At 34.5% G+C, this 25,202-nt stretch overlaps 1 protein-coding gene across 6 annotated transcripts; it reads left to right on the top strand.

Moving 5' to 3' along the window:
• The first annotated feature begins 861 nt into the window (after window positions 1-861).
• ABCC13 (multidrug resistance-associated protein 11) lies at window positions 862-24,799 on the top strand. Of its 6 annotated transcripts, none has more exons than XM_023668179.2 (36): window positions 864-1,016; window positions 1,209-1,249; window positions 1,336-1,423; window positions 2,269-2,433; window positions 2,512-2,643; window positions 2,890-2,984; window positions 5,575-5,638; window positions 5,974-6,228; window positions 6,604-6,673; window positions 7,097-7,157; window positions 8,980-9,067; window positions 9,714-9,832; window positions 10,892-10,989; window positions 11,135-11,201; window positions 12,598-12,715; window positions 12,815-12,931; window positions 13,117-13,197; window positions 13,284-13,526; window positions 14,539-14,640; window positions 14,724-14,791; window positions 14,947-15,078; window positions 15,188-15,335; window positions 16,010-16,293; window positions 16,424-16,580; window positions 17,237-17,412; window positions 17,487-17,598; window positions 17,703-17,756; window positions 18,734-18,856; window positions 19,592-19,690; window positions 20,206-20,298; window positions 20,897-21,007; window positions 21,092-21,253; window positions 21,421-21,608; window positions 21,803-21,992; window positions 22,263-22,430; window positions 24,396-24,799. In XM_023668179.2, exons 1-36 carry the CDS (start codon window positions 963-965, stop codon window positions 24,474-24,476), a joined length of 4,404 nt encoding a protein of 1,467 aa, XP_023523947.2. In that variant the 5' UTR covers window positions 864-962; the 3' UTR covers window positions 24,477-24,799. The 6 variants fall into 6 exon arrangements, with proteins under 6 accessions (XP_023523950.2, XP_023523947.2, XP_086977520.1 ...); XM_087121394.1 differs by having other exon boundaries at window positions 5,977-6,228; XM_023668182.2 differs by lacking the exons at window positions 21,421-21,608; window positions 21,803-21,992; window positions 22,263-22,430; window positions 24,396-24,799 and having other exon boundaries at window positions 862-1,016; window positions 20,893-21,007; window positions 21,092-21,231.
• Window positions 24,800-25,202: the final 403 nt, after the last annotated feature.

The following is a 25,202-nucleotide window of genomic DNA, read 5'->3' on the forward strand; positions in this document are numbered from 1 at the left end:
ATGTGGTAGGAGTAAAAGGTTTATAAACTTTCAAAAGTTTATAATTTTTTTTAGTGCTTTTAACTATAAAAAGTTTCATTAATATCTTTTAATTTTCAATTTTTATGTATATTCATGTTGGATGTGTTAATTAAACACAATAAAATGTTAGAGAAAATATAGATCTAAGTTAACTAATCATTTAATAATCAAACCACTTTTAAAAATTATACAAATCTCATATTATTTAAACTAAATTACATATATAAATCTTTCAACGTTATCATTAGTTTAAACGGTAGCCAATTTATTTTTTTAAATTTAGACAATCGTTAAAATGACCATTTTAGATATTATCATGTCAATTATTTATCTAAAATTGTAATAAATTTAATATTCCAAGGATAATTTAAAAATAAATAGTTAATAATTTGTATACTTAAATTTATTTGATGGGGTGGAAGACACGTATGAAACCCACTCTATACGCGTTTCCATGCGTCCCCCGCCACTTTACAAAAGCACTAAAAGAAAAATGCTTTAATTAATATTTACTATTTTATTTTAAAATTGAGATTACATCATTTTGTCGTAAAAAATGTGTTATTTACTAAATTATTTTTAAATTCTTAAACTACTAGAAATGGATGAGTAATTAATTAATATGGAAGGGTAGTGATTAAAATAATATCTGCAAATAATTAAATAAATAAGAAAAACCTTAAAAAGGTAAAATAGAATATTAAATATTTTATTTCCCAAGAAGGTGGAGGAGTGCAACTGAGACTGAGACTGGTAATGCTCAGAGATTTCTTTTGATCCATCTTTTTTTCTTTATGCCTTTCTTTTTCAGAACATTCTCGTCAGCACTGCATTTCCCATTTCCCCATTAAATTCTAACAGACCAAAATTTATTTTGTTTTCCATCGTTCTTCTCTTTGTTATGGTAAAAAACAGTGCAGGGCTTGCACTCAGCGGCGGCGATGACGACAATGGCGGGCTGGTTCTTGCTCCCTGTTTGCCCACAATCTCCTTATGTAATTTTCTCCTCACTAAGATTTTTGTTGCCATTAATGCATTCTTGTCGTTCTGAAGCGCTGTGTTTTCATGGGATGATTAGCTTGTTTTTTCTTTTCCCATTGATATTAACAATTCCTTGAATGGTAGCGAACTGAAATTTGAACGATATGAAGTTTCTGGTGGCTGATACTGTCCTTTTGTATTTGCAGGTTTGGAATGGACATCGGTTTTCTAAGTGTTTTATGAATATATATCCTTTCATGTTAGAAGTTTGGCTCTGATTTCTAGTCTCTGCCTCTGTTTGGCCTTTAATTGTTGTGTCTTAACAATTCTTACGACCTTAGGTTTTGGAGTAAATGTTTTGACTGTCACCATTACTGTATTGCTCGGACTTACTCTGAAAAATGATGGAAGGAGACGGAGGGTATGTTCCTCTTATCATATTTCTCCTTCATTACTAAGCTAAGATGTTAATTAAGGAGAAAATTGAGCTTTTTCCATGCTAGATTCAGTAATTTGTTGGTCACCTAATGATTTATGCATCTTAAACAATTGAAATTGGAAAAATTCATAGCATGGATCAAAAGTGTGAGATCCCATATCGGTTGGGAAGGAGAACGAAGCATTCTTTATAAGGGTGTGGAAACCTCTCACGCGATGTGTCAGCGAGGCGGTGTGCCAACAAAGACGCTGGGCCCCGAAGGAGGGTGGATTGGGGGGTCCCACATCGATTGGAGAAGGAAACGAGGGCCAGCGAGGACGCTGAGCACTGGGCCCAAAGGGAGGTAGATTGTGAGATCACACATCGGTTGGGGAGGAGAACGAAACATTCTTTATAAGGGTGTGGAAACCTCTCCTGTGATGTGATGTGCCAACGAGACAGTGTGCCAACAAAGACGCTGGGCCTCGAAAGGGGGTGGATTAGGGGGACCCACATCGATTAGAGAAGGGAACGAGTGCTAACGAGGACGCTCTGCCCCAAAGGGGAGTGGATTGTGAGATCCCACATCAGTTGGGGAGGAAAATGAAACAAGGGTGTGGAAACCTCTCCCTAGTAGATATGTTATAAAAATCTTGAGGGGAAGCCCGAAAAAAAAAGTCCAAAAAGAACAATATCTGCTAGCGGTGGGCTTGGGCCGTTACAAAAAGCGCACTTGGTGGCACTAGATAAGAACCGTAACACGCACTTAAGTTGTTCTTATGCAACTTAAAGACTGTTGTAAGTGATGGTATGTTCATATTGATTTCTTGCAAATCTTCTTTTTGCAGAACTTTCAGAAAAGTTTTCTGGAAAAAACTTTCTTGTATGTCCTTCCAGCCATTGGACTATTCCTGTCACTTCTTGATATGATGTTTCTTCTGAGGAAATTACTCACCGGTGATGTTGTTGAATACCATGAGTGGTTAACAACAGCTTCACTATTTGCAGTCTGGGTAAGCTATCTAACCTTAGCTGTTCATATTCTGCACAACTTTTTTGTTTGTTTTATGAGTTTCATTGTGAATATGCAGACATGCACTGCAATCTTTGCAAATTGTTCCAACTTTCAACACATCTTTACCAAAAAAATGCTTTGTTCATGGTGGATTGTGAGAGCCATATTCGGGATTCTCGTTTTCGTTTCGACATATGCAAATTTTGAGGTACTCATTTTTTCTCATAGATATCACTTTGAAGGACATAGATATCACTTTGAAGTTTGAAATAACAGTGTTATGGTGCTCAGATGAACTGCATTTATGATCTTATGTTGAGGAATCAAGTTTTGTTTTCAAATTCTTGTTTGAACTTCCCTGTACTGTATAGTTGGGTTTCTCTGATAGATTAGCAAGAACAGATAAACTGTGCACCTATTAAGAACAAGTTTCTTGTTTCTTTTCTTTGTATAGATACTCAGATCCCTGAACTACAGTTTTGTTATCTTGTTGGATGTTCTGTTTGGCGCATCAGGATTCATTATCAGATCAGAGCAAGCAAAAAGCAGGTATGCTAACGTTATATTTCCTTCCTAATTCTCTGTTGTTTGTTAATTAGCAAATGTTGTCCTCTTTGGGCTTTCCCTTTTAGGTTTTCCCTCAAGGTTTTAAAACACATCTATTAGAGAGAGGTTTCCACACCTTTATAAAGAATATTTCGTTCCCTCTACAATCGACGTGAGATCTCACAATCCACCTCCGTTCGAGACCCAACATCCTTGCTGGCACTCGTTCTTCTCTCCCGTCGATGTGAGATCTCACATATCTGTTGCAATTTGTGGTCAATAAAAATGATTACATTAGCCACGAGGTAGTATTGGTGAACCTCTCACGAAACGAAACCTTTGGATGTCTTACTATTATATGAAAACTCTCACGAACATACCCTTTATGTTCATCCATACATCGATGCGTCGTGCTTGTGTTAAGCTTCCCATCGTCCGTAAAAGCTTTTTCCGAATCAAGCTCAAGAACAGCTTATCTCTATCAAATATAGCTAGCTTTTCTGAAACAAATGTCTCGTCACTCTCGATTCAAGCCAAAACTTGATGCTCCTTTAGTTGGTTTGTGATTCTTGGACAGTTTCGTTGTGAGGGATTCAATTCAGGCCCTCTTCTGTTAATGCTAATGGCATCACTTTGTAGGGATGCTTCAAATTCTTGTTGTTGCTTGGTATGTGAGCTTCCAATTGGTCTCACTATGTTTGTTCTCTAAGTATTTTCAAGCCCCCAAAATGAACAACTTCTCCTGCCAAAATGCTTGGTATTGGTGGTACAATTTGTGGACATAGAACTTCAAAAGACGGTTTGACATATTGGTTTTATTTCAGTGTTATCTCCGAGCGTTTGAACTAGTCATCTTACACGTACCTTAATTAATAGGGATAAACGTTCGATCCTATAATATTCAGTTACCACAAAAATGTAGGGAGTTTTAAATCTTAGGTAGGTGGTAAATGTATTTTGACCCGTTCTTATTTTCTTTTTCTTTATTCACATGAATTTTCTTTTTTAAACACACTGATTTTATAGAGACAATATTATAAGGTTGATCGATTAGTTAATAAGAGGGTATTTAAGAAAGGGAAAAAACACGATGAGAAATTGTTGAGCTATCGGTTGGAGAAGAAGAGAAAAAGAAAATCGAGGGAAAAATGATCAACAATGTAAATAATTAATTTTCGTCCATATATTAACAATAAAATTTTAAAATTTTCTTAGAAGATTGAAAATATTAATGATATTTTTGAAAGTTTACGCTCGTTTTTTAATCTTTTTAATAATATTAATAATATTAATAATACTATTGAATTTTTTTTTGAAACAGTTTTAAGAGTATTTATATATTGAAATTGAGTTTTTTTCTTAATTTTTTTAATTTTTTTTTAATGTTTTTATGTATAAGTATAATATTATTAAATTTTTTAAAAGTTTTGGGATATTTTAATGGCAAAATAGTTATTTTTATTAATTTAGTTTTTTAAAAATATTCTCAATCTCTTCTAAAAGAAATATATTTTATTATTGGCCACTCCACAACGCACCGAATCAGACCATTGACCGGCCCATATAGTAATTCCTAGTCAGTATATGGGCTTGGGCGTTGTATTCGGCCCAATTCTCCAATGACCCAACTGTTTATCTTCAACTCTTAGGCCCAACCCAATAGGATACAGTAGCTTCAACTCTGTTTCGTCTTCCTCCTCCAGCTAGCTGACACACTCCCCTCCTCTGCATGCTCAAGGACTTCCATCAACACTGTAGAGCTGCAAATTTTGAAGCTTCATACAACTACGGCAGCTGAAATGGATGTAGAATTGTTCTTCATCTCGATACTCGACAATACAAGTCCAATGCTGTTTCTTCCTTTAGTTGATCAGCCATTGGCATTTTTCTCGTTTGAAAGAATGATCATTTCCATTAATGTCGGCAGATCGAACCTACGTGAAGCATTTTCTTGCGAGGATTGACTCTCCTTCCTCCTTCAGATTCTTTAGTTTCAGTGTAATGTTGAATGAGCTGCTATCGGTTTACTCTTTCCTATGCTTCTTTCATTTGCGTAGACTTTTTTTTCAATGAAGAATTTTAGAACTCTTTACAGAAGCTTTCTTTTCATCATCATCATCAGCTCAATAGGGGATCCCATTCTCTGTTTGATCTCCTTGTCCTTGTCCTCGAGCTTCTACGAGCCATGCTATGTTTTGTGGTCAATGGTTATGTTGTTCACAAGATGGTAATGGTGAAACTCTTACCAGACCACAAAATTGTATAGCCTCACAAGAAAATGTAAATACTAATAAAGTAATTAACCCAAAAATTAATTACTTAACTAAATAAAAATAGAAGTGAAAATTTGAAACTTTGACCTCTTAGATGAGAGTATAGGCTTTAACGAGTTGAGCTCATATATTACTCTTCCAGAGTCATAAACCTTTGTGTTTGGATGAGAAATTATCTCGTTTTGTGTCCAACTTTGAGATGAACTTCTAACGAAATGAAATATATTATCTTCTGTATCATTTGTGATATTCCGTAAGTTCTATGTATGTTATACACATCAATTCTCTACTCAGGAAATCTTTATTTTGACTGTATGCAGTTCAATGGAAGATTCACTTCTATCTGTGGATGTGGACTTAGAGGAAAGTCTTATGGGAAATCATGTAAGAAAGAAGCTTTATCTTTTGCATTCCTTTTCATCTCCTTTCTGATCAGTTGAAATGCTTTGTATGGAAAAATTGCTAAAAGATAGGATCTCAAACCTTAGTTGCATTCGGGTGTTCCTTGCTTTCTATGATCATCGATCAATCTTGACTAAAGATGTCTACTAATTCTGCTTGTGTTACCTTTTCTTCTATCCTTTGTGCCCTTAGATCAAGAACCATATTGTTGTTTCGTTTAAGTTTGCTATCATTTGATGAATATGCCTTTTAATTAATACTCTTCTGTCTCACGTGAATTATGATAGCTAGTTGATTATTGTGTTTTATTGGTTCAGAAGGAAGATAAGCAAAGCTGTTGGAATCTTTTGACATTCAATTCTATCATGTCAGTTATGAACGACGGTGTTAAAAAGCAGTTGAGTTTTGAAGATCTGTTGCAGCTTCCAACTGATATGGATCCCTCTTTCTGCCACAACAAGTTGTTAATCTGCTGGAAAGGTCAATATTCGAGGAATGGTTCAAATCCATCGTTTTTTTGGGCAATCTGTCGTGCATATGGTTGGCCATATGTCTCTCTTGGTTTACTGAAGGTACTTGCTTATCTTAAGTGTGCAAGGCTTTCATTTTATAGGGTTGTAGACGTGATTGAAGCTTCTAATTCATACTTTCTTTCTTACATATTTAAAACATAAAATAATTTCCCCCTCTCCATGATTCTTACCGATTAGAAGGCTGTTTGTAAGTAGGTCCTTGAGTGGGGGCTCTCTCATCCCCCAGCCCTTAGGCTGTTGAGTTGTTGCCCTGCTTTTTGATTATTATATGAAAGTTTCTTGTCAAAAACATAAAGAAAAACATATTTAAAACATAGTCAGTAACCATTTTTGGCTTTAGCAACATGCAATAACATTACTTTGTCCATAACTTGATCTCATTCATTGACTAGATATATATTTTACCTTGTTCAGGTGCTTAATGATTGTCTTAGTTTTGTTGGACCAATGCTTCTCAATCGGTTGATTCGTTTTCTCCAACAAGGTTCTTACATACCTGATCTTTTCTTTGTCACTGGTTTATGAATATTTGACATCCTCCCTATTCTTCCATTTTACCCCCTGGTCATTCATATTTACATCAAATAGTTTTGCACACTTTTACAAGTCTTTCTATTATTCCACTGACAAAATGTTGCTTTACATTTCGTTCGCACAGTTTAGTGTTCTTTACATTAGCGAAGTAGGTATAGAACCACGGGGCAGACATAAACAATAACTTCTTTATTACTACGAAAGACCCGTGGCTTGCGGTGCTTATCTTCATCCTCAATACAATGCTTACTAGTTTAAGAAAGGATTTTTTTTAAAAAAAGATGTCATATGCTGTTCTGAGAGTTCGATCACCGTTGCATAAATTTTTTATTGGCAAGATGATTCAATGACATTTATACTTTTATTTATTCAGGTAGCAGGACATCCGATGGCTATTTTCTTGCAATATCTTTGGGCCTCACCTCTATCTTCAAGTAACTCTTTAACATTTTGGCTGCCTTATGCTGTTCTTTTCATTATATATCATTTATGATTTACGTTGTCATTCTTTTTTTATTCGTCTGTGATATTTATTTACTACTTCAAGGAAAGAGACGAAACTGATTTTAGGCTTTGCAGTTTTTTCACCACCAAAGTAATTTAGTTAAAATCTTTCTTCATTTGTTGACAATAAACAAAACTTTTCATTGAGATTTGAAAAGTTACAAACGATCAACTTTACGTAGCAAACTTAAAAATAGAAAAAATCCTACCAACTACAAATTAACTTGGTAGGTAAAATTACAGGATACGAATATCTCTCTGATAAAAGGACCCCTTTTCTTTAGTTTTGCTTCTTATTTTGAATAAAACTTCGCCATCACCCTCCTTTTATCCTTCCCTCTTCTTCTCCATCATTTCCATCAGCCCCAACCAGCAACAAAGATGACTCTCACCCGTTCAACCCTTCCCACCCTCTTCTGATCATATTCCCACAAACTCCATGGTGTCATCCCCTTCATTGAAGAAATGTACAACCATCATTGAAAGGAAGATTTACTCAATTGAGGTCGATAAGAGATACGCAGGTACTAGAGTCAGGATATAGAAGTACTCCGGAGACAACTTTCTTCATCACATTGCAATGAGAATCTTTGAAATGGCTGGTAGCCACCTTCAGAACCTTTGTCACCACCTCAAAATTCTTCAAGGAAGAATGTTTTATAGAATAGAACTTTTGGGTCGATAAGACCAGGACAAAAAGGAATGCTTGTCAAGGTGGCTCTCATAGACTAAAGTTTACATTTAAAGCTGCTCTTATATCCTCTGTTTTGAAAATTGTGGACTCCCGTCCATCCCGCTGAACCTTTCCCTTTCCCATGGATCATTGCTGTTGTCATCACTCGAAAGCAATTTCACAATGATTGGTACAAGATTACAAAAAGCCTCAGACCCATCTGAGCATTTATGCTTGTTAAACCCTTTCTGCGCTGACCAAGCACTCATTCGTTGTGAAAATGCCGAGCAATCAGATGCTCTCTGTTCCACACTGAAATGGCAGGAAGTAGTGCTTACATGCTTAAATTTGAATGCTGGATTAAGGTCAAAAAAACTTAATTGGTTCATTCCAATATGGAATTCAATATCTAATGGTCATGAAGTACTAAGATTGAATAAAATTCTATATTGTTATTCAATACAAAAAAATGGTGTATCTTATCAGGCCATGCATTTTTATAACTATGAAATTCATAAATGAAGTAGCTAAAGGTGGAGTTACCCCGAGGAACTTGTAATTTTTTTTTATGCAAGTAAAAGTATGATTTGGTTGTAGTATACACAATAAGTTCATTCATTTCCCAAAAATGCTGGTATTAGCAAGGTGGTACATAATTGTAACTTCTTGTCCAATATGGAATTCTTTTTATGCTTCTTCAATCCAAATACTATTAGGAGTTCTAGAAGAAAGCACACCGGTCACTCCTAATTAATTTTCACCATGCCTTTACTCAGGAAAATCTTTACTCAGAGTAGAGCATAAATCTAAAAAGAATTGAAGAAGAGGGAACAAGCAAATGTTGTCGCAATTTAAATGGCTGTTTTCTTTAAATTTGTCCTTTTTTGAAAAGTTTCCTTTCTTGTTAAAAAAAAAAAAAATTGTTCCTACTTTCTTCGAAAGTTATACTTTCAGGATCTCATCGATATTGCTTGATTATATTGCGTGCAAATTACTGGCCAGTTGCAGGCATCTACATACTTTTTTTCCCTTCATTGTCATCTAACTGAAAATTAGTAATTATTGGTTTCATTGTGCAGATCATTTTTAGATACCCAATACACTTTCCATCTGTCCAAACTGAAGCTAAAGTTACGATCTAGTATCATGACCATCATCTACCAGAAAGTAAGCATTCTTCCTCCTATTATTCAAAATTTTACCTTGGCAGTGCAAACGCAGTGTCTTTTTATGATTGGAACACACTTAAAAGATGTATTTTTTAGGTCATGATTTTCTTTATGGGGTTTCATGTTATTGAATGCATTTTGTTCGACTTGTTTTGAATAGAAAACTTTTGGGTTTGGTCTTTTTTTCTCTATTTTTTATTCTTACCTTTTCAAATAGGAGATAACCAGTGATTTAAAAAGCCACTATGGTGTGAGCCTAGACCCAAGGCGCATCCCCTGTGCCTCACTTAGGAAAAGCAAGGTTTTGTTAATGAAGCCTGTTTGTGGCGTGTGCCTCGGAAGTCTCAAACCTAATAGCTGTATGACTTGTGTGGATATGGCCAATATTCTATCCAACTAATAGGCTAAAGTGAATCCTTTTTAGGTAGTATTTCTCAATACTAATTTTCCTCCATTGCTTGTAGTTATATACAATTTGTTCATCATATTTTAGTCCGCGATGTTAAGGAAATGTAAAGCCCTTTTCATTTCTTGTATTTCTTGTTAGAATGACCTCTTTATTTTTTAAACAATACATAATCTGTGACTGACTATATACGTTTCTTTCAAAATTTGGCTTTAAGCACGAATTACTTTTACTACAGTGTCTATCCATTAGCTTAGCAGAACGATCACAATTTTCTTCTGGAGAGATTCAGACTTTTATGTCTGTTGATACTGATAGAACTGTCAACTTGTGCAACAGTTTTCATGATATGTGGAGGTAATGACACTTATCTTTTGTTCCAAAAAAAAAAAAAAAAGACGTAAGATTTGCACATCTAAATATCAAATTGGTAGAGGAAATAATTTTTCTGAAAAGCTTTACATTTTAGATTAACAAAAAGTAGCAAAAACAATTCTATCCCAAAGATCTTCAATAGACTCCCACTAGTGTTTAATTCTAGTCAGTAACCTGATGATATAAAGTTCAAGCTGTATACCTCCTAAATTCCTTTTCTTTTTTCTACTAATGCCTTAAAAATATTCCCACATAACAGGAAACACAATAATTAATATCTTATGCCCTACTGGCTTCTTATTAAAACCTTTCTAGGTGATTCGCTCAAGCCTTTTCCACATTCATCCACAATCTTATCTTGATGTTAGCTTAAATTGAAATGGTGCAATTTCATTATAAATGTTATTGATAACAACACTATAGATTTCCTAGTGGTTATGGGAGGTGGTGAAAAAGTAAAGAGTTTAGAGCAAGTTCAAATCTTGGTGGCCACTTGGGATGTAACATCCTGAATGTTTCTTTGGCAATCAAGTGAAGTTATCACATGATTGTCTTGTGAAATTAGTCGAGGTGCATGCAACGCAGCTCAGAAATAAAAAAAAATGTCAATCCACATGAAACTATACTAGATTATCAATTATCCCAAACGTAAAGTCAATGTACATAAATGTATGTCAGGGTTTGATGTGAGATTTAATTATTAAAATTTATGTTATATTATGCCTTTTTTTAAAGATAAGAAACCTGTTTTTTTTTTTTTTTTGAGTTCAATCTGGGTTTGTTTTAGAGAAAAAACAGACAGCCTGGAGGGGGGAGTAATTCCTCCAGAGGGATCTAATCACATATTATAGCTTTAAATATGGCATAATTTTAAATATGAAATTGATCCAATTGTTATAGCTGGCCTAGTGGTTCAACTATTATTTCCTTTTTATTCTCTTTTGTTGGACTAAAAGTCGTGTTATTCTGAGAAATAATTGTTGAAGTGTGAGAGAGGATTTGGATTTATTTTTAATCGTGGTAACGTTTAAATACTTTCAGCCTGCCTTTGCAAATAGGAGTCGCATTGTATTTGTTATACGTTCAAGTCAAATTTGCCTTTCTTTCTGGAATTGCAATAACCATATTACTCATTCCAGGTATACCTTAACCTTCCTTGCTTCTGTAGCATACCATCTAAACTTATTTTAATCTTTTCTTTCTAGAGTTGTCCAATGTTACTTCTGTCAATGCTGTATCTGTTACTTTATTTATGCTCACCAAATATTCATATAAATTGACTAGTGAATAAGTGGATATCTGAAATGATAGCAAGGGCTACTGAGGAAATGATGAAGCAAAAAGATGAAAGGTATTTATCTTCTCCATTCTCCACATTGTTGTAGATGTTAAAATTACCAATGAAAAGACCAATCGTGTACAAGAGCATAATTTTTACAGATATTTGGGTGCTTTTTGCGTTTGGTTAAATGTTTGTCTCTCTCTCTCTCTCTCTCTCTCTCTCTCTCTCTCTCTCTGTTCCCCCAAAACTTGTGCTTTTGTTTCAAAGCAAGGCACAAATAATTTAGTTTCTGTAACATGTCTGTATTTGACATCCCGACTCTCGGAAATTCTACCATCAGAACTTCAAGCAACAGTACAAAATTAGATTATTTATTGTTTTTTCCTGTAAGCTTCAGTACTAAGCAGAACCAAAAGTATTAAAAACTTAGTATTCTGAGTGAAGGAGACTAAACTTTTGAAGTATAATTGCATGGACATCTTTGTTTCAGAATGCTTTAAATCTCTGTTTTAAATTTTGCATAATTATAAATATTCGATGCTCTTTTTCTCTATTTGAATAAGAAATATTTTACCTTTTTTAAGCCTGTGAAATTATAACTTCTTGGACATATTTAATTTTCATTTTCTCTAACTATTTCGTATTCTTTTTATTGACATGTTAATGCTTGTGATTATGTATGTATGTGTTATTTTTTAAAGTTATACTATTTGAATAAAAATTGCAATTTGTATGGGCAAATCATCATTTTTCTCTCCAGTTCATTGAGAAATGTGAGGTCACATGCTTGTTTGAGCAGAGTAGGCTTGGGTAGCTGTACATCCTTTGTCTCTCAACTCACTCAGTCGGAGAAGAATTTTTTTTTATTCAAGTAGTGAATTTTTTTATTCAAGTAGTGAAAAGTTACCAAGTACAAACTTCTGGATGAAAACCTGTATAACAAGAAATAAGTCCGATATGCTTGAAAGTTAAAAAAAAAAAATCACCTGCCTAGCAAGGTCTCCTTTTAAAGTTTACAAAAGTCTCATGACCCTGCTTAACTATTCCAATCAACTGCCAACATCAGAAACTTGAAGACGAAAAAGTAAACACATAGAATTTCTTTTATTCTAAATGAAAAACTTTCCAACGACGATAGATATCAACAATGGGATAGTTGCAACTGCAATAGTCTGAGTGAGCACACCAAAAAGCTGTAGAGAATTAGTCTCGTTTCATTCCATCACTGAAAAGTTTCATTGTTAGAAAAATTGAAATAATCAAGTCTTTCTTCCTTTGATATCCTTTTGCCTTGAAAAAAATCAAAGATGATCTCAATTGGCTATATATATATTTATACCAACACGTTTTGGGATAATAATTAGACTAAATAATGAAAAGTCATCTAAGTGAATAACTGTGAGAGAGCTTAAAGTTAATAGTTCAATAGAGTTTTCTTCAGATGATTTATGTTACTCTTTAATAGAATAAGGAGAACCGGAGAAATATTGACTCACATTCATACTTTGAAGACACATGGGTGGGAGCTGCTTTTTTCTGACTGGTTGATGAAGACAAGATCTCTTGAAGTCTCCTATTTGAGTGTAAGAAAATTCTTTCATTGTCGATATGGGTCCATGATTAATTAGGCCTATGAACCATGCTTGTATATTATCTGATAACATTTTAATTTATATTATCAGACACGGAAGTACCTAGATGCATGGTGCGTATTCTTTTGGGCTACTACACCAACCCTGTTTTCTCTGTTTACATTTGGACTTTTCTCACTGTTGGGATATAAACTTGATGCTGCAACGGTATCTTTTCTTCTTTCTCTTCTTTTTATATTTTCTGTTTACTTTTTTGTTGACCGTATCCTCTGTACTCGTCGTATATGTTTAGTACTTCATATCCTGTTAACTCCTTTTCTGCACTCCCCCTAATAGTTGATCTTTCCAGGAAAATGCATTTATTGTATTATTTTTACCAACCTTAATTTCAGGTTTTCACCTGCCTGGCACTATTTAACACTTTGATTTCTCCTCTAAATTCATTTCCTTGGGTCATTAATGGAATGATTGATGTAAGCTTTTTTATGACCCATGACTTTAATTTTGTTGAGCTCTCATTATATGTTTCTTCTAATTAGTTTTTCAAATACATGGCCAGGCCATCATATCTCTTCGACGATTGACGAGATTTCTATCTTGCATTGAACCAGATAGAACAAATATTTCTCCTTCCCCAATTATTAACAATGACCAGGCAGAATCTGATGTTAAAGAAACTGCAGTTTTCATGTCTAATGCATGTTCTTCTTGGTCCAGCAGCAAGGAAGTAGAACCAAATATTTTATTAAATAATTTGACTCTGGAGATCTACAACGGTTCCTTTGTTGCCGTTATTGGAGAGGTAAGCTTTATGAAATTTTCATGATAAGTTTGATTTAGGGTTCTATTTGTAATTTTTTGTATTGTCTATTTATTTAGTTTTTAATTTTAGTTAGTAAGTTTTTTGTTATCTTGTATACCCATGTAATCTAACCTCATATAAGGGCAAGGGCTCACCTTTCCGGGTAGGGACCTGAAATGTATCCTTCAACAAATCCTAATCCTCATTAACCAACATGATAAACAAACTGATCTTAATCCTATTTAACCGTGGAATTGACTTAAATATCTAATTAATCACTAATCTTACTACATCATGTCTTGAATTTTTCCGGTGAGATTAATCGAGTGATGCACAAATTGGTCTAGACACTCTTGAATATAAAAGAAAGTTCTTATATTAATAATTCTCTTGGTTGAGAATTCTTGGAGTTTTACAAATTGTAGATTGAATCATTTTAGTATTGGATTGAGAGAATGATCCTGATCAAGAATGATGACAGCAAGTAAGAATTTGACAGCAGGAAATGAAGTTTCCACCCCACGAGCGTCTACTATTTTTTTAACATAACCCACCGAAACTGATATCAACTGTATGAGTGTTCGATTAACAATTGAACTGTTATTTTGGTGAGCTGAAGAAGACATTTTAAATTTGATTTCTTTTGGTAGAAATCAGTTTGAAACATCCTTTCTGTCTTGATTATCTTTTAAACTGAAGAATAAGTTTTATCTTTTAAACTGAAGAATAAGTTATCTTTCAAGAGGGAGGGAATCGGCGTAGTGTAAATACAGGTCATTTTGTAGTTTTTCTTCGAGTTAACTGATTTTGTTTGTTTATTTGTTAGTAATTGATAGTGGGCTTACATTTTCTAGCAGGTTATTTTCTTGTATTTGCAACTTTTTAGAATGATAATAAATGCCGTTGGCTGAGAATCTAGCATCAGTATAGTTATTTGTTTATCAAATCTATGAGGTGAATTTGTACTTCATAGCTCGCTTTTCACAATCTATTCTAAAGGTATTTGATTCAGGTTGGTTCAGGAAAAACATCCTTATTGAGTGCAATCCTGGGAGAAATGCGGCTTCTACATGGTTCTGTACATGCAACCAGATCGATTTCATATGTATCCCAGGTTTTTGTTCTTGTCTGAGAACTGACCTGTTATGCATACATTTTGGAAAAAGAATCTTATCACGTTCCATTTTGTCTCTGTAGGTCCCATGGATACTTTCTGGAACAATTCGTGATAACATATTATTTGGAAAGGATTATGACCCTCAAAGGTGAATCTGTGCAGTGTATTACAAGATTGCTTGTTTCAATTATCTTATGAAGCCTGTTCTTTTCTTCTTCTTATTCTTTTAGGTTCAATAAAATTTCCTCTGATTTCAATCCACAAGCTTTTGATTCATAAACTTGTTGAATTCAATTTGAGCAGATACTGGGATACTTTATGGGCTTGTGCTCTAGATGTTGATATTTCATTAATGGCTGGATGTGACATGGCTCATATTGGAGAAAGAGGGGTCAACTTATCTGGGGGCCAGAGGGCCCGATTAGCCATGGCAAGGTTATGCTGTCTTTATGTGCTCCAATTTGAAATTTATCTTTACTAATGTGATTTTTTTTTTTTTTTTTAAATTCTTATAAAACATCATTTTGACTTTTGCAACTCACAGGGCTCTTTATCATGGAGTGGATATTCTTATGCTTGATGATGTTCTTAGTGCCGTAGATGCACAAGTTGCTGATTGGATATTACGTAATGCCATTTTGGGTCCTTTGGCACAGAAAAGAACACGCATACTTAGTACTCATAATCATCAGGTTTTTTCCTTGAACATTCTTTGATTACTTGAAAACAGGCACATAAAGATCATTTTGAATCAGCATAAGCGATAAGTAAACGAGGATATCTGGTGTAGTCTAAGAGGATAAGAGGAGAATTCTTTCCAAGAAACAATCAAATATTTATTATCAATAAAAAATTATTGAATACGAGAAGGGCAATTCTATATTTATAGAGAACTAGAAAACAAACGAATTCTTATTCTAATTCACCATTGAATTGACTAAGCAAACCAATCCTAATCCTAATTAACCAAGGAATTTCAGATTTCTGAATTTTTTGAATTACCCTTGAATTTCTGTACTCGTGGTTGCTTTGATGCTATTGACTATCATTTTGGGGGTCTTATTAGGATTTCTTCTTCAACCTTAAACAAATTGGATTGTTGCACAGCCAAAATAGAGGTTAAAAGAAACATTTTTGGTTTTGTTCCAACCATAATCAGAATTAAAGACAGAATGTTAGGAAGTATTTTTGTTTGAACTAAGGTCTGTGATTTGTCTCTACCCCATTCACCTTTTGACTGCTCTTCTATTTAATTTAATCAATACCCTTTTGTACTCATTGAGATTACGAGAGAATAAAATATTGATTCGATTTACTTTGATATTAACAAAGGCATTCTCAGAAACTTTTCCCCCATCTTCCACAGGCAATATATTCTGCTGATATGGTTATTGTAATGGATAAAGGAAAGCTAAAGTGGGTTGGAAATCCATCCAACTTGTCGGGTTCATCTTATGTTGCTTTTTCCAAGTCGAATGAACTTGATACAACCGTACGTATTCAAGGACAAAACGGCCAAATAATTGAGAGAACTGATACTCACAAACATTTGGTTGATGAGAAAAATGACATGAATACTCCAAATGGAGTAACTGAGACTATTGATGATGAGATGCGGAAAGAGGGCAGAGTTCAATTCAGTGTATACAAGTAAGCATTAACAGTTTACTCAGCTTCACTAAACAGAGCAATTCAAAAAATGGTTTTTTAAGTTAATTTTAGTAATAATTTATTAATTATCGTCGGTAGTTTTTGAAATATTTGGTGACAACAATTCCAGGAACTATGCAGCATTTTGTGGTTGGTTCATTACAATCATTATATGCATTTCTGCATTTTTAATGCAAGCCTCACGCAACGGGAATGATCTTTGGCTTTCCTTTTGGGTCGACGCCGCAGGAAGAAGTCAGATGGATAGTCCAACAACCTTTTACCTAGTAATCAGCACTTACACTTCTCTGCATTTTTATTTGTCTTGATCAAATCATTATTGCTATGTAGAATAGTAGTTAATTACTGAAATTGAAGAAATCTCTAGCTGTAGTTCCTCCCATAATTGAAATAATCTTTTTGATTATCTACTTGCGCTCTCACTTTGGTGAACCAATCAGCAGTCTGTTACAACCTTTATCTAATTGTTGGTTAACTCGTAATTTGTTAAGGCTGATTACTTGTTAGCAGAACCCAATTCAGTAAGGTTTGGTATCCACAAGATATGTGAAGACTGGAGAGCAATTAGGAGATATCTTCACAAATAGATTATTTCTCTACTATGTTGGGCATGATTTACATCTATGCTCTAGCTTGAGGGGGGAGTGTTATAGCTGTTAGATTAGTATAGTTATGTTTTTTTTGTAAATACATTAGTTGTCTTGTCCTTTATTATCTTTTTTACTTTCTCCTACTTAAGGTTAAACTTGTACACTTGTGTACATATCTCTTTTGGGAATGTCATAGAATATTTTCATCGTCTCAAACCTTTTTCATTTGCACAGGCAAACTATCTTCATGTAGAAGTGCTTGAAAGTTTGCCTTATATTGTTAAGGCTTGCCTATATCTTTTTTCTTTCTGATGCCTTACAAATTTTTGCAGGTTACTCTTTGCATCTTTTGCATAATAAACTCATTCTTTACTTTGCTGAGAGCATTCTCATTTGCATTTGGTGGCTTGCAAGCTGCAGTAAAGGTGCATGATACATTGTTGAATAAGCTTATTCATGCACCTATTCAGTTTTTTTATCAAACACCAGGCGGACGAATCCTGAACAGGTTAGTTGAGGACAATGAGAAACATAGAACTCCTCCCTTCTCCTCATGCCTCGAATAATTGTTTCTTTTTGCAGGTTGTCTTCTGATCTCTATACTATCGACGATTCTCTTCCATTCATCCTCAACATCCTCCTAGCGAATTTTGTTGGCTTGTTGGGAATTGCAATAGTCCTTTCATATGTACAGGTGCCTACCAAATTTCTTAATACTTTGCTGGATGTGAACTCCTTTTTTCTTAAAAAACCATTATTAGATAAAAATTGTTTCAACGCTTATATTTATTTGTTTAGGTGTTCTTCTTGTTGTTGCTCCTGCCATTCGGGTATATCTACAGTAAGCTTCAGGTATGCATCAAATATCATTTTAGCTAAATACATTGTACCCCAATACTCAAATTTTAATTTTGATGGCTGTCTTTAATCCTTTTGTCGAAGTGTATATACATTAGCAAAGCAGATAATGCTATTTCCTTGGGGATGCGGAAATAGCTATAGTAATGAGAGTAACAAGATAGGGCCACATGAAAAATGAAACAGGCAAAGAAAAGTAGCCTCAAATAAAAACTAGGATAGTAATTGGTTCCAGTTGTTAACAATAATAATAGAAAAAAGATAGTTGTAAAAAAATTTTGTTGGGAACACCCAAATGGAAGTAGTGAGTCACAGTTCATACCTCCTCCCAAGCTTTGTCGCTGCTTTGAACTTCCTCTTTTTTTTTTTTTTTTTTTTTTTTTTTTCTAATTAGATGCTTCAAATAATAGCAAAGAAAGGCAGTTGACTAGCTGAGTAACGAGCCCAATTATGGAGCCTTCGGAAACGAAAATTGTGAGAGATTATAATGTTAAAATAGAATATTGAGTTAACAGATGCATATTTCAAAAGATAGGTTAAATAGGCTAGGGAATAAATTACACAAGGAATCAGCACCAATTGATTGACGTAGATATTTCTGATCCTTTTAGGCCTTAGAGCAATGTGTCACAATCATGCTTGTCCAAGGCGTGTTGCCCATGGCCGCATGCCTGTTGCATGCCAAACCCCTTGTGTTGTATTACTTTATTGCTTTCATGATGTCTAGTTTCTTATTGTATCTTCTAAGTGTATGATGTTTCAGCAGAATCATGTCTACGCCTGTGATCTGTAATATCTCAGAATGTACTGTAGGGGAACGCGACTAGTCGTCAATTCTTCCTACTCGGAGTTGTATGCTATTTAAGTTGTTGTGTTGTCTTCTTTGTTTTCTTTGTTTACTAGCTTATAACATTATTGTACTCAAGAGAGATAGAATTTGACCTCTGCTTGCATAATTAAAAACTTTGCAGTTCTTTTACAGGTCCACAGCTCGGGAATTGAGACGGCTCGATAGTGTTTCCCGTTCTCCCATATATTCCTCTTTTACCGAGATTCTTGATGGGTCTGCAACTATTAGAGCGTTCAAGTGTGAGGTGGTATTTTGTATCCTATATAAAGTTTCTAAGAAAAACTGTTACTTGAATATTCAATCTTATTAATCTATTAAGTTATGGAGGTCCCACGTTCAATCATAGTTATTTCCTGTTATTACTTATAAGGCCACCAGTGAATACAAAAATTAAACAAAATAAAATAAAATAAAGAAGAAGAAGAAGAAGAAAAGAAAAGCTTCAATTATAACAGAAACAATGGAAGCTATAGCTTGAATTTTCTTAGTGGGTGAAATTGATTTAGGAAGTTAGTAGTTTTTATTTAGCTAGAGAGACAGCTAGTAGCCATTTCTCCATTAACAATTTAACGGTTATTTAGCCATTACTTTTAAGTTTTAACCTTTTAGCAGGTTCTAGGATTGTAAGAAATTCTAAGAAAAAATTTGGCCGAGTGAAATTATTATGAATCAAGGGCAAGAGATGCGTAATCTTCATACAGGCATTACGCTAAAGCTTTATTCACTTAGAAATTCACATACATCATGACTTGCAAGTGTCACCATTCTCTTATGGCGTTTAAAATTTTCTCTATCATGTTGCAAATCATTCTTGAGTGCATGGTATCAAATAATATCTTGATTTGGTGTTCGATATCTCATAATTTCTTGAGGCATTGATGCTATTTAGTCTTGATGGATGTTCTGAGTTCAAAAAATTGTTTCAACTAATTACTTTTGGCATTAGTATTTTTCTATTTATAGAACTTGATTGATACAGGATTTCTTTTTCACAAGATTCACAAAGCATATCATATTGTATCAACAAACCAGTTTCTCAGAAACAACAGCAAGTTTGTGGCTATCCCTCCGACTTCAGGTAGATTTAAATGAAAAGCATTGTGTTTATGACCTAATATCTTTTTCAAGCACACAGTCAATCGATTGCATTTCTAATAAGTAGATCTACATCTATCAAGACTTTATCCAATATGCAACATTTGTAGTCTAAGCCTCCGTAACAACTGATGTAAACATTTTTTATTGATGTGAAAAACCAAATTTACAGCCTAAATACAGTGTTTAAATACTATCAGATATAAAGGGGGAACCTATCTGTTTAACTGTCAAAACCTGGGCAGAAATTCTGAGCCCAAAACAAAAGAATTAGTCATTAATTAATTAATCTAAAAGCTAAAATAAATTAGTAGACATATATGGAATCCAAGCTTCTGGACTACGTCAACAACCTTTCTGTATGTATAGTTTTTTTTTTTTTTTAGTTGCATTTTTTTTTTTTTTTTGTCGATTTCAGTTTTTCTATTTGATCAGGGTATGGAAGAAAGTAGTTGGGATCTTTTTTTTATTGTTGTAGTAATTAGCTTTTACTTTCAGTTATTAGCAGGTTCGATCATCTCGTTTATTGCGGTTACGGCTGTTATTGGATCTCTAGGAAATCTCTCAATAAACTTTGGTACACCAGGCCTGGTATGATCTGACTTTCTTATTTATTTAAAACTTAAATTTGGTCAATGGACAAGATGATGTTAACTTGTAGTGCAGTGTCAAGCATATAATTCAATCTTTGAGGTCATTTCCGGGCTCAAGATTAAGAGGGATAAAGTTTTTGAAGAGGGTGGGGATTCTCATCTAATGAAGTGGGAGTTTATATTGTAATTGCGACCAATTGAGTTTTGCGCTTTGGGCATATGCAACTTGAAAGTTAAAGTGAGGCCCATCTAGCTAAGTGGTTGCAGTGGATATATACAAAGATTATGCATCTCTTATCCTCTTTTTTTATTATTTCTCTTCTTAGGGTATATGTTGAAGTATTGATATAAGATTAAGTTTTTCATAACCTATTAACTTTTGGATTGGTGGTGATTTAACATGAACCAAAACATTAATTTTTGTGTTCAAATCTGTAATGTCATCTCCTCCTCTTGTTGGGCTTTGTGGTCATTTCTGGGCACACAAGTGAAGGGGAGTAACCCATCAAGTTTGGTGGTGGTTTAACATTATAATTCTATTTTTCAATGTTATGAAATAGAGTGATTAATTAGCATCTACATTGTTTGCTAGATAGGTTGGACTGGCACTTTCATATGCTGCTCCAATTGTTTCCTTGTTGGGGAACTTTTTGACAAGTTTTACTGAAACAGAGAAAGAAATGGTTTCTATGGAAAGAGCTCTTCAGGTATGAATAAAAAACTTCTTCTTTGTGCAAATTCAAGAAAATTTATTCAGTAATTTATGTTTTATTTATGTCCATTTTTTTTAGTATATTGACATTCCTCAAGAAGATTTGGATGGATGCCGATGCTTAGATTCAGAATGGCCATATCAAGGAAGAATTGAATTTCAAAATGTTACTTTGAGATATAAACCATCTTTGCCAGCAGCACTTCGTGATATTTCTTTTACAATCTTGGGAGGAGCACAGGTGTGTGAAAAAAATAAAGACGGATAAAGGGATGGATGCTCGTTGGGATGAAAACTTCTGCTTTTATCTTGTTTTTCCTACCGCTTCCTAGCTGCCTGGTTTATATTCTTAAACTATTGCATTGTGTTTTGCTTATATTTATTGATATCATCTCTTTTTTCTAATAGGTAGGCATAATTGGTAGAACAGGTGCTGGAAAGTCTAGTATCTTGAATTCTCTATTCCGCCTTATGCCAATATGTGCCGGGCACATACTGGTGGATGGGATAGATATTGCTGAAGTTCCTGTTAGAGATCTACGCACGCGCTTTGCTGTTGTTCCTCAGACTCCATTTTTGTTTGAAGGAACATTAAGGTGCTTAAATGAAATGCTTTCGTCCTAAATATTGTTTATGTTTTTTTCTTCAATTTAATTTAATCAGTTAACAGTTATTCCTATTTGAAATAGATTGAACAATTCCTTTAGAAGTTTGTGCTTATTTAACCTTCAACTCTGAAATTTCGGACTTATTTAGTTCAGTTGTCTTTATATTTTTTCCTAATGCGCAGGGAAAATCTGGATCCATTCCACTTGTATGACGATCAAAAAATTTTGGAAGCTCTTGAAAGATGTTATATCAAGAGGGAAATTGAAGCAGCTGGAGGATTGGATTTTCATGTTAAGGAATCTGGGTTATCGTTTTCTGTTGGGCAACGACAGCTTCTTTGCCTTGCACGTGCACTTCTCAAGTCTTCTAAGGTGAGGAGGAAAATTCGACTTTTTTTTTATCATATAGTAGTGTGTGATAAAATAAAATTTAACTTTTTATCATATGTAACTCCATGGCCCCTTCCGTTTTGTACTTTTCATTCTTGTTATAGAAAGTGCATGTTTCTTACTAAAAAAGAACAAGAACAAAAAAAAGAGAGGAAAATCATAGTATTCCTCATTTTAGCTTATGTTAAAACTTCTGGGGCTTGTATATGTGGATGCTTAATTGTGAGGAGATCCTGACATAAATATTTTCAGGTGCTTTGTTTGGATGAGTGCACGGCAAACGTTGATACTCAGACAGCATCATTGCTGCAAAATGCTATATCCAATGAATGCAGAGGGATAACAGTGGTCACGATTGCCCATCGTATTTCCACCGTCTTAAACATGGATGATATTCTGATTCTTGACTATGGGATCCTGGTATACAACCTCGCATTTTAAGATATCTTAATGAACATGGCATTTCATGAAATAATACTTTTGCACATATACATCTATGAAAAAATTTGCATGTCTTTTTTTCCCTGATTGTTGCTTGTGGAATTCTAAATATGCGTAGTTTGCTCATGAATGTCTCTGTAGAATTATTTATATCTTTTTTCCACTCTATATTTATTTCTAAGTTGTTGGTTATTCTTGAATATGTTTATTTTGGTTTGCACGTTCTTTTTTTGTTCAAACCTTGTAGAATTATATTGATTAGATGAGTATCCTTTTTCTTCCTGATTAGGCAAGAATCTTGTAGCACGTTACAGATGAACAAAAAATGCATGTGCTTGGCTAACTATTGGTTTGGTTAAGAATTCCTCACACAGTCACTCTACTGACGACAGTGAGGCAGCAAAGCTTCCCTCAAAGGTTACGAGGAAATTAAGTAGAGTAAATGAAAAAATATGCACATGCTGATATAAGCATCAATGAGCAAAAAAATTTGCGGGAGATTTAGTTTTAGTGTACCTGCAAAGGAATATTTTTCTTTTCGGAAATGGTGAAATAACCTTTATGGAGTTTTCTTTGGGTGGGGAGTAATTGATGTAGTATTGGAGCTAAATGATGCATTGTGAGAATCCCACGTTGGTTGGGGAGGAGAACGAAACACCATTTATAAGGGTGTGGAAACCTTTCCCTAGCAGACGCGTTTTAAAATCCTTGAGGGGAAGCCCGAAACAGAAAGCTCAAAGAGGACAATATCTGTTAGCGGTGGGCCTGGGCCGTTACAAATGGTATCAGAGCTAGACACCGGACGATGTGCCAGCGAGGATGTTGTTCCCCCTAAGGGGGGTAGACACGAGTCGGTGTGCCAGTAAGGACACTAGGCCCCGATGGGGGGTGGATTTGATGGGGGTCCCACATCGATGGGAGAAAGGAACAAGTGCCAGCGAAGACGGACCCCGAAGGGGGGTGGATTGTGAGAATCCCACATTGGTTGGGGAGGAGAATGAAACACCATTTATAAGGGTGTGGAAACCTTTCCCTAGCAAACGCGTTTTAAAAACCTTGAGGAAAAGCCCGAAAGGTAAAGCCCAAAGAAGACAATATCTGCTAGCGGTGGACCTGAGCTGTTACATGCATTATATCAAAGACTCTCCGGTCTTCACTCCAAGAATGCTCAACTAAGGACTTCATTAGTATTCTAAAAGCTTGCAAATTCAAACCTCTATAAGTAAATCACTTATTAACAAGAAAAGAAACTAAAATCAATTAACAATTAAAAGAAAAGAAACTAAAATCAATTAACAATTAAAAACTAACTACAAAATTACTATTTAATCCACTACATTCTTAATTCTTTGAGCTCATTAGATGATTGTTAGCTATCCTCCTAATTATTTGTTTTTTAGAAGCTCTTTGGTTGGTTAAGGATTATACCTACAGTTGTTAGCTACATGCATACATATTGAGTAGTATCTAAAAAAGGACTGGCATTGGAGCAGCAGAATGAATTTATTAGAAGATAGCAATGATGATAACAAGTTTTTCCATTCAACACCAAAAGTACCATGCTATTCCCCCTAGCTAATACACGAGAGCAGTAATTTTTTTATTGGTATCATTATAGGTTTGATTTTAAAATTTTGGGGGTTCAGGGCTATTTACAACCTAAAATTGGATCCTGGCCCACAACACTAGAAAGATAAGAGGAAATTCAATTAACCTGTAGAAAAGCAAGCCTTGACATGTTAATTATCAGCTTGAAAAACATAGTTGTGGAAGTTGTTGTTTATTCTTCCCTTACATACACAGGTGCTTGCTGATGTTTTATCAAGAAAAAAAATGTACTTAACCCACTAATCAATGACAGAATATAGTTAACATTTGATGTTATTAACTGAAGTTAGAGCTTTTGCACATTTATAAACTAATCTTTCTCATTCTCTCTGGCAGGTGGAACAAGGAAGCCCCCAAGCTCTGCTGAAAAATGAGTCCTCCAAATTTTCAAGCTTTGTTAAGGCGTCTAACATGTGACCATTTGACAAGTTCTGTTTTATCTATGCCTGGATCATGTTTTCCTGAACATTAAAGGGGCACTCCTCCCAACTGTTCGTCTTAACCATGCATTTTAATCACCAACATGATGGCAATTATTAAATGCAAAGATTACTTGCAAGATCTGTTGTCATCCTAGAACTCATTTATATGACGCTTGGGATTTTATGTTCAATCTCTTACTTTGTTTTCCGCTTCTGCATATTAAGAATCAAATATGATACAATATGTTTGAATCCTTACCAACGTAAATATGCAATTTCTCTGTCAATGCCTTTTATTCTGAGTTTCATCTTCCATAACCTGGAACTTGCCTTGCCAGCTTCAGTTGTCGCAGAAAGTTTTATTCTAGCAAAATGTTCAAGTTTTTTTTAAAAAAAATCAAATTATTTTTTACCATTTATTAGTTACCAACTTCAATCAGAGCTGTGATGGTACTACAGGGTACACTACCACTCTATTGTGAGAGGGCTGTGAGATAAACTTATCTGCTTTAGTCTAATGGTGAAGCAGGAGTTGTTGTCTGACCCATCACTGAACTCGTGCAATTTGGTAGGTTATAATATAGTACAATATGGTTAAAGATAGAACTTTCGTCAACGTTTTTATTATGAGAAATTAACAATTATGTTGGAACTCCATGTTCATTACCATTGAACTTATCCTAATTAAGTTAGATTAAAACACACTAATCTAAGGTATATA

This window comes from Cucurbita pepo, chromosome 2, assembly GCF_057944985.1.
Source record: "Cucurbita pepo subsp. pepo isolate OVF chromosome 2, ASM5794498v1, whole genome shotgun sequence".
Lineage (NCBI taxonomy): Eukaryota > Viridiplantae > Streptophyta > Magnoliopsida > Cucurbitales > Cucurbitaceae > Cucurbita > Cucurbita pepo.

Excerpts from the sequence above, each read along its gene's own strand:
- ABCC13 (XM_023668179.2), top strand. The coding sequence starts at position 963 with ATGACGACAATGGCGGGCTGGTTCTTGCTCCCTGTTTGCCCACAATCT. Across the intron at positions 7,158-8,979 it reads GGCCTCACCTCTATCTTCAA|ATCATTTTTAGATACCCAAT; the intron begins GTAACTCTTTAA and ends TTCATTGTGCAG. Across the intron at positions 20,299-20,896 it reads ACTTTGGTACACCAGGCCTG|GTTGGACTGGCACTTTCATA; the intron begins GTATGATCTGAC and ends TTTGCTAGATAG.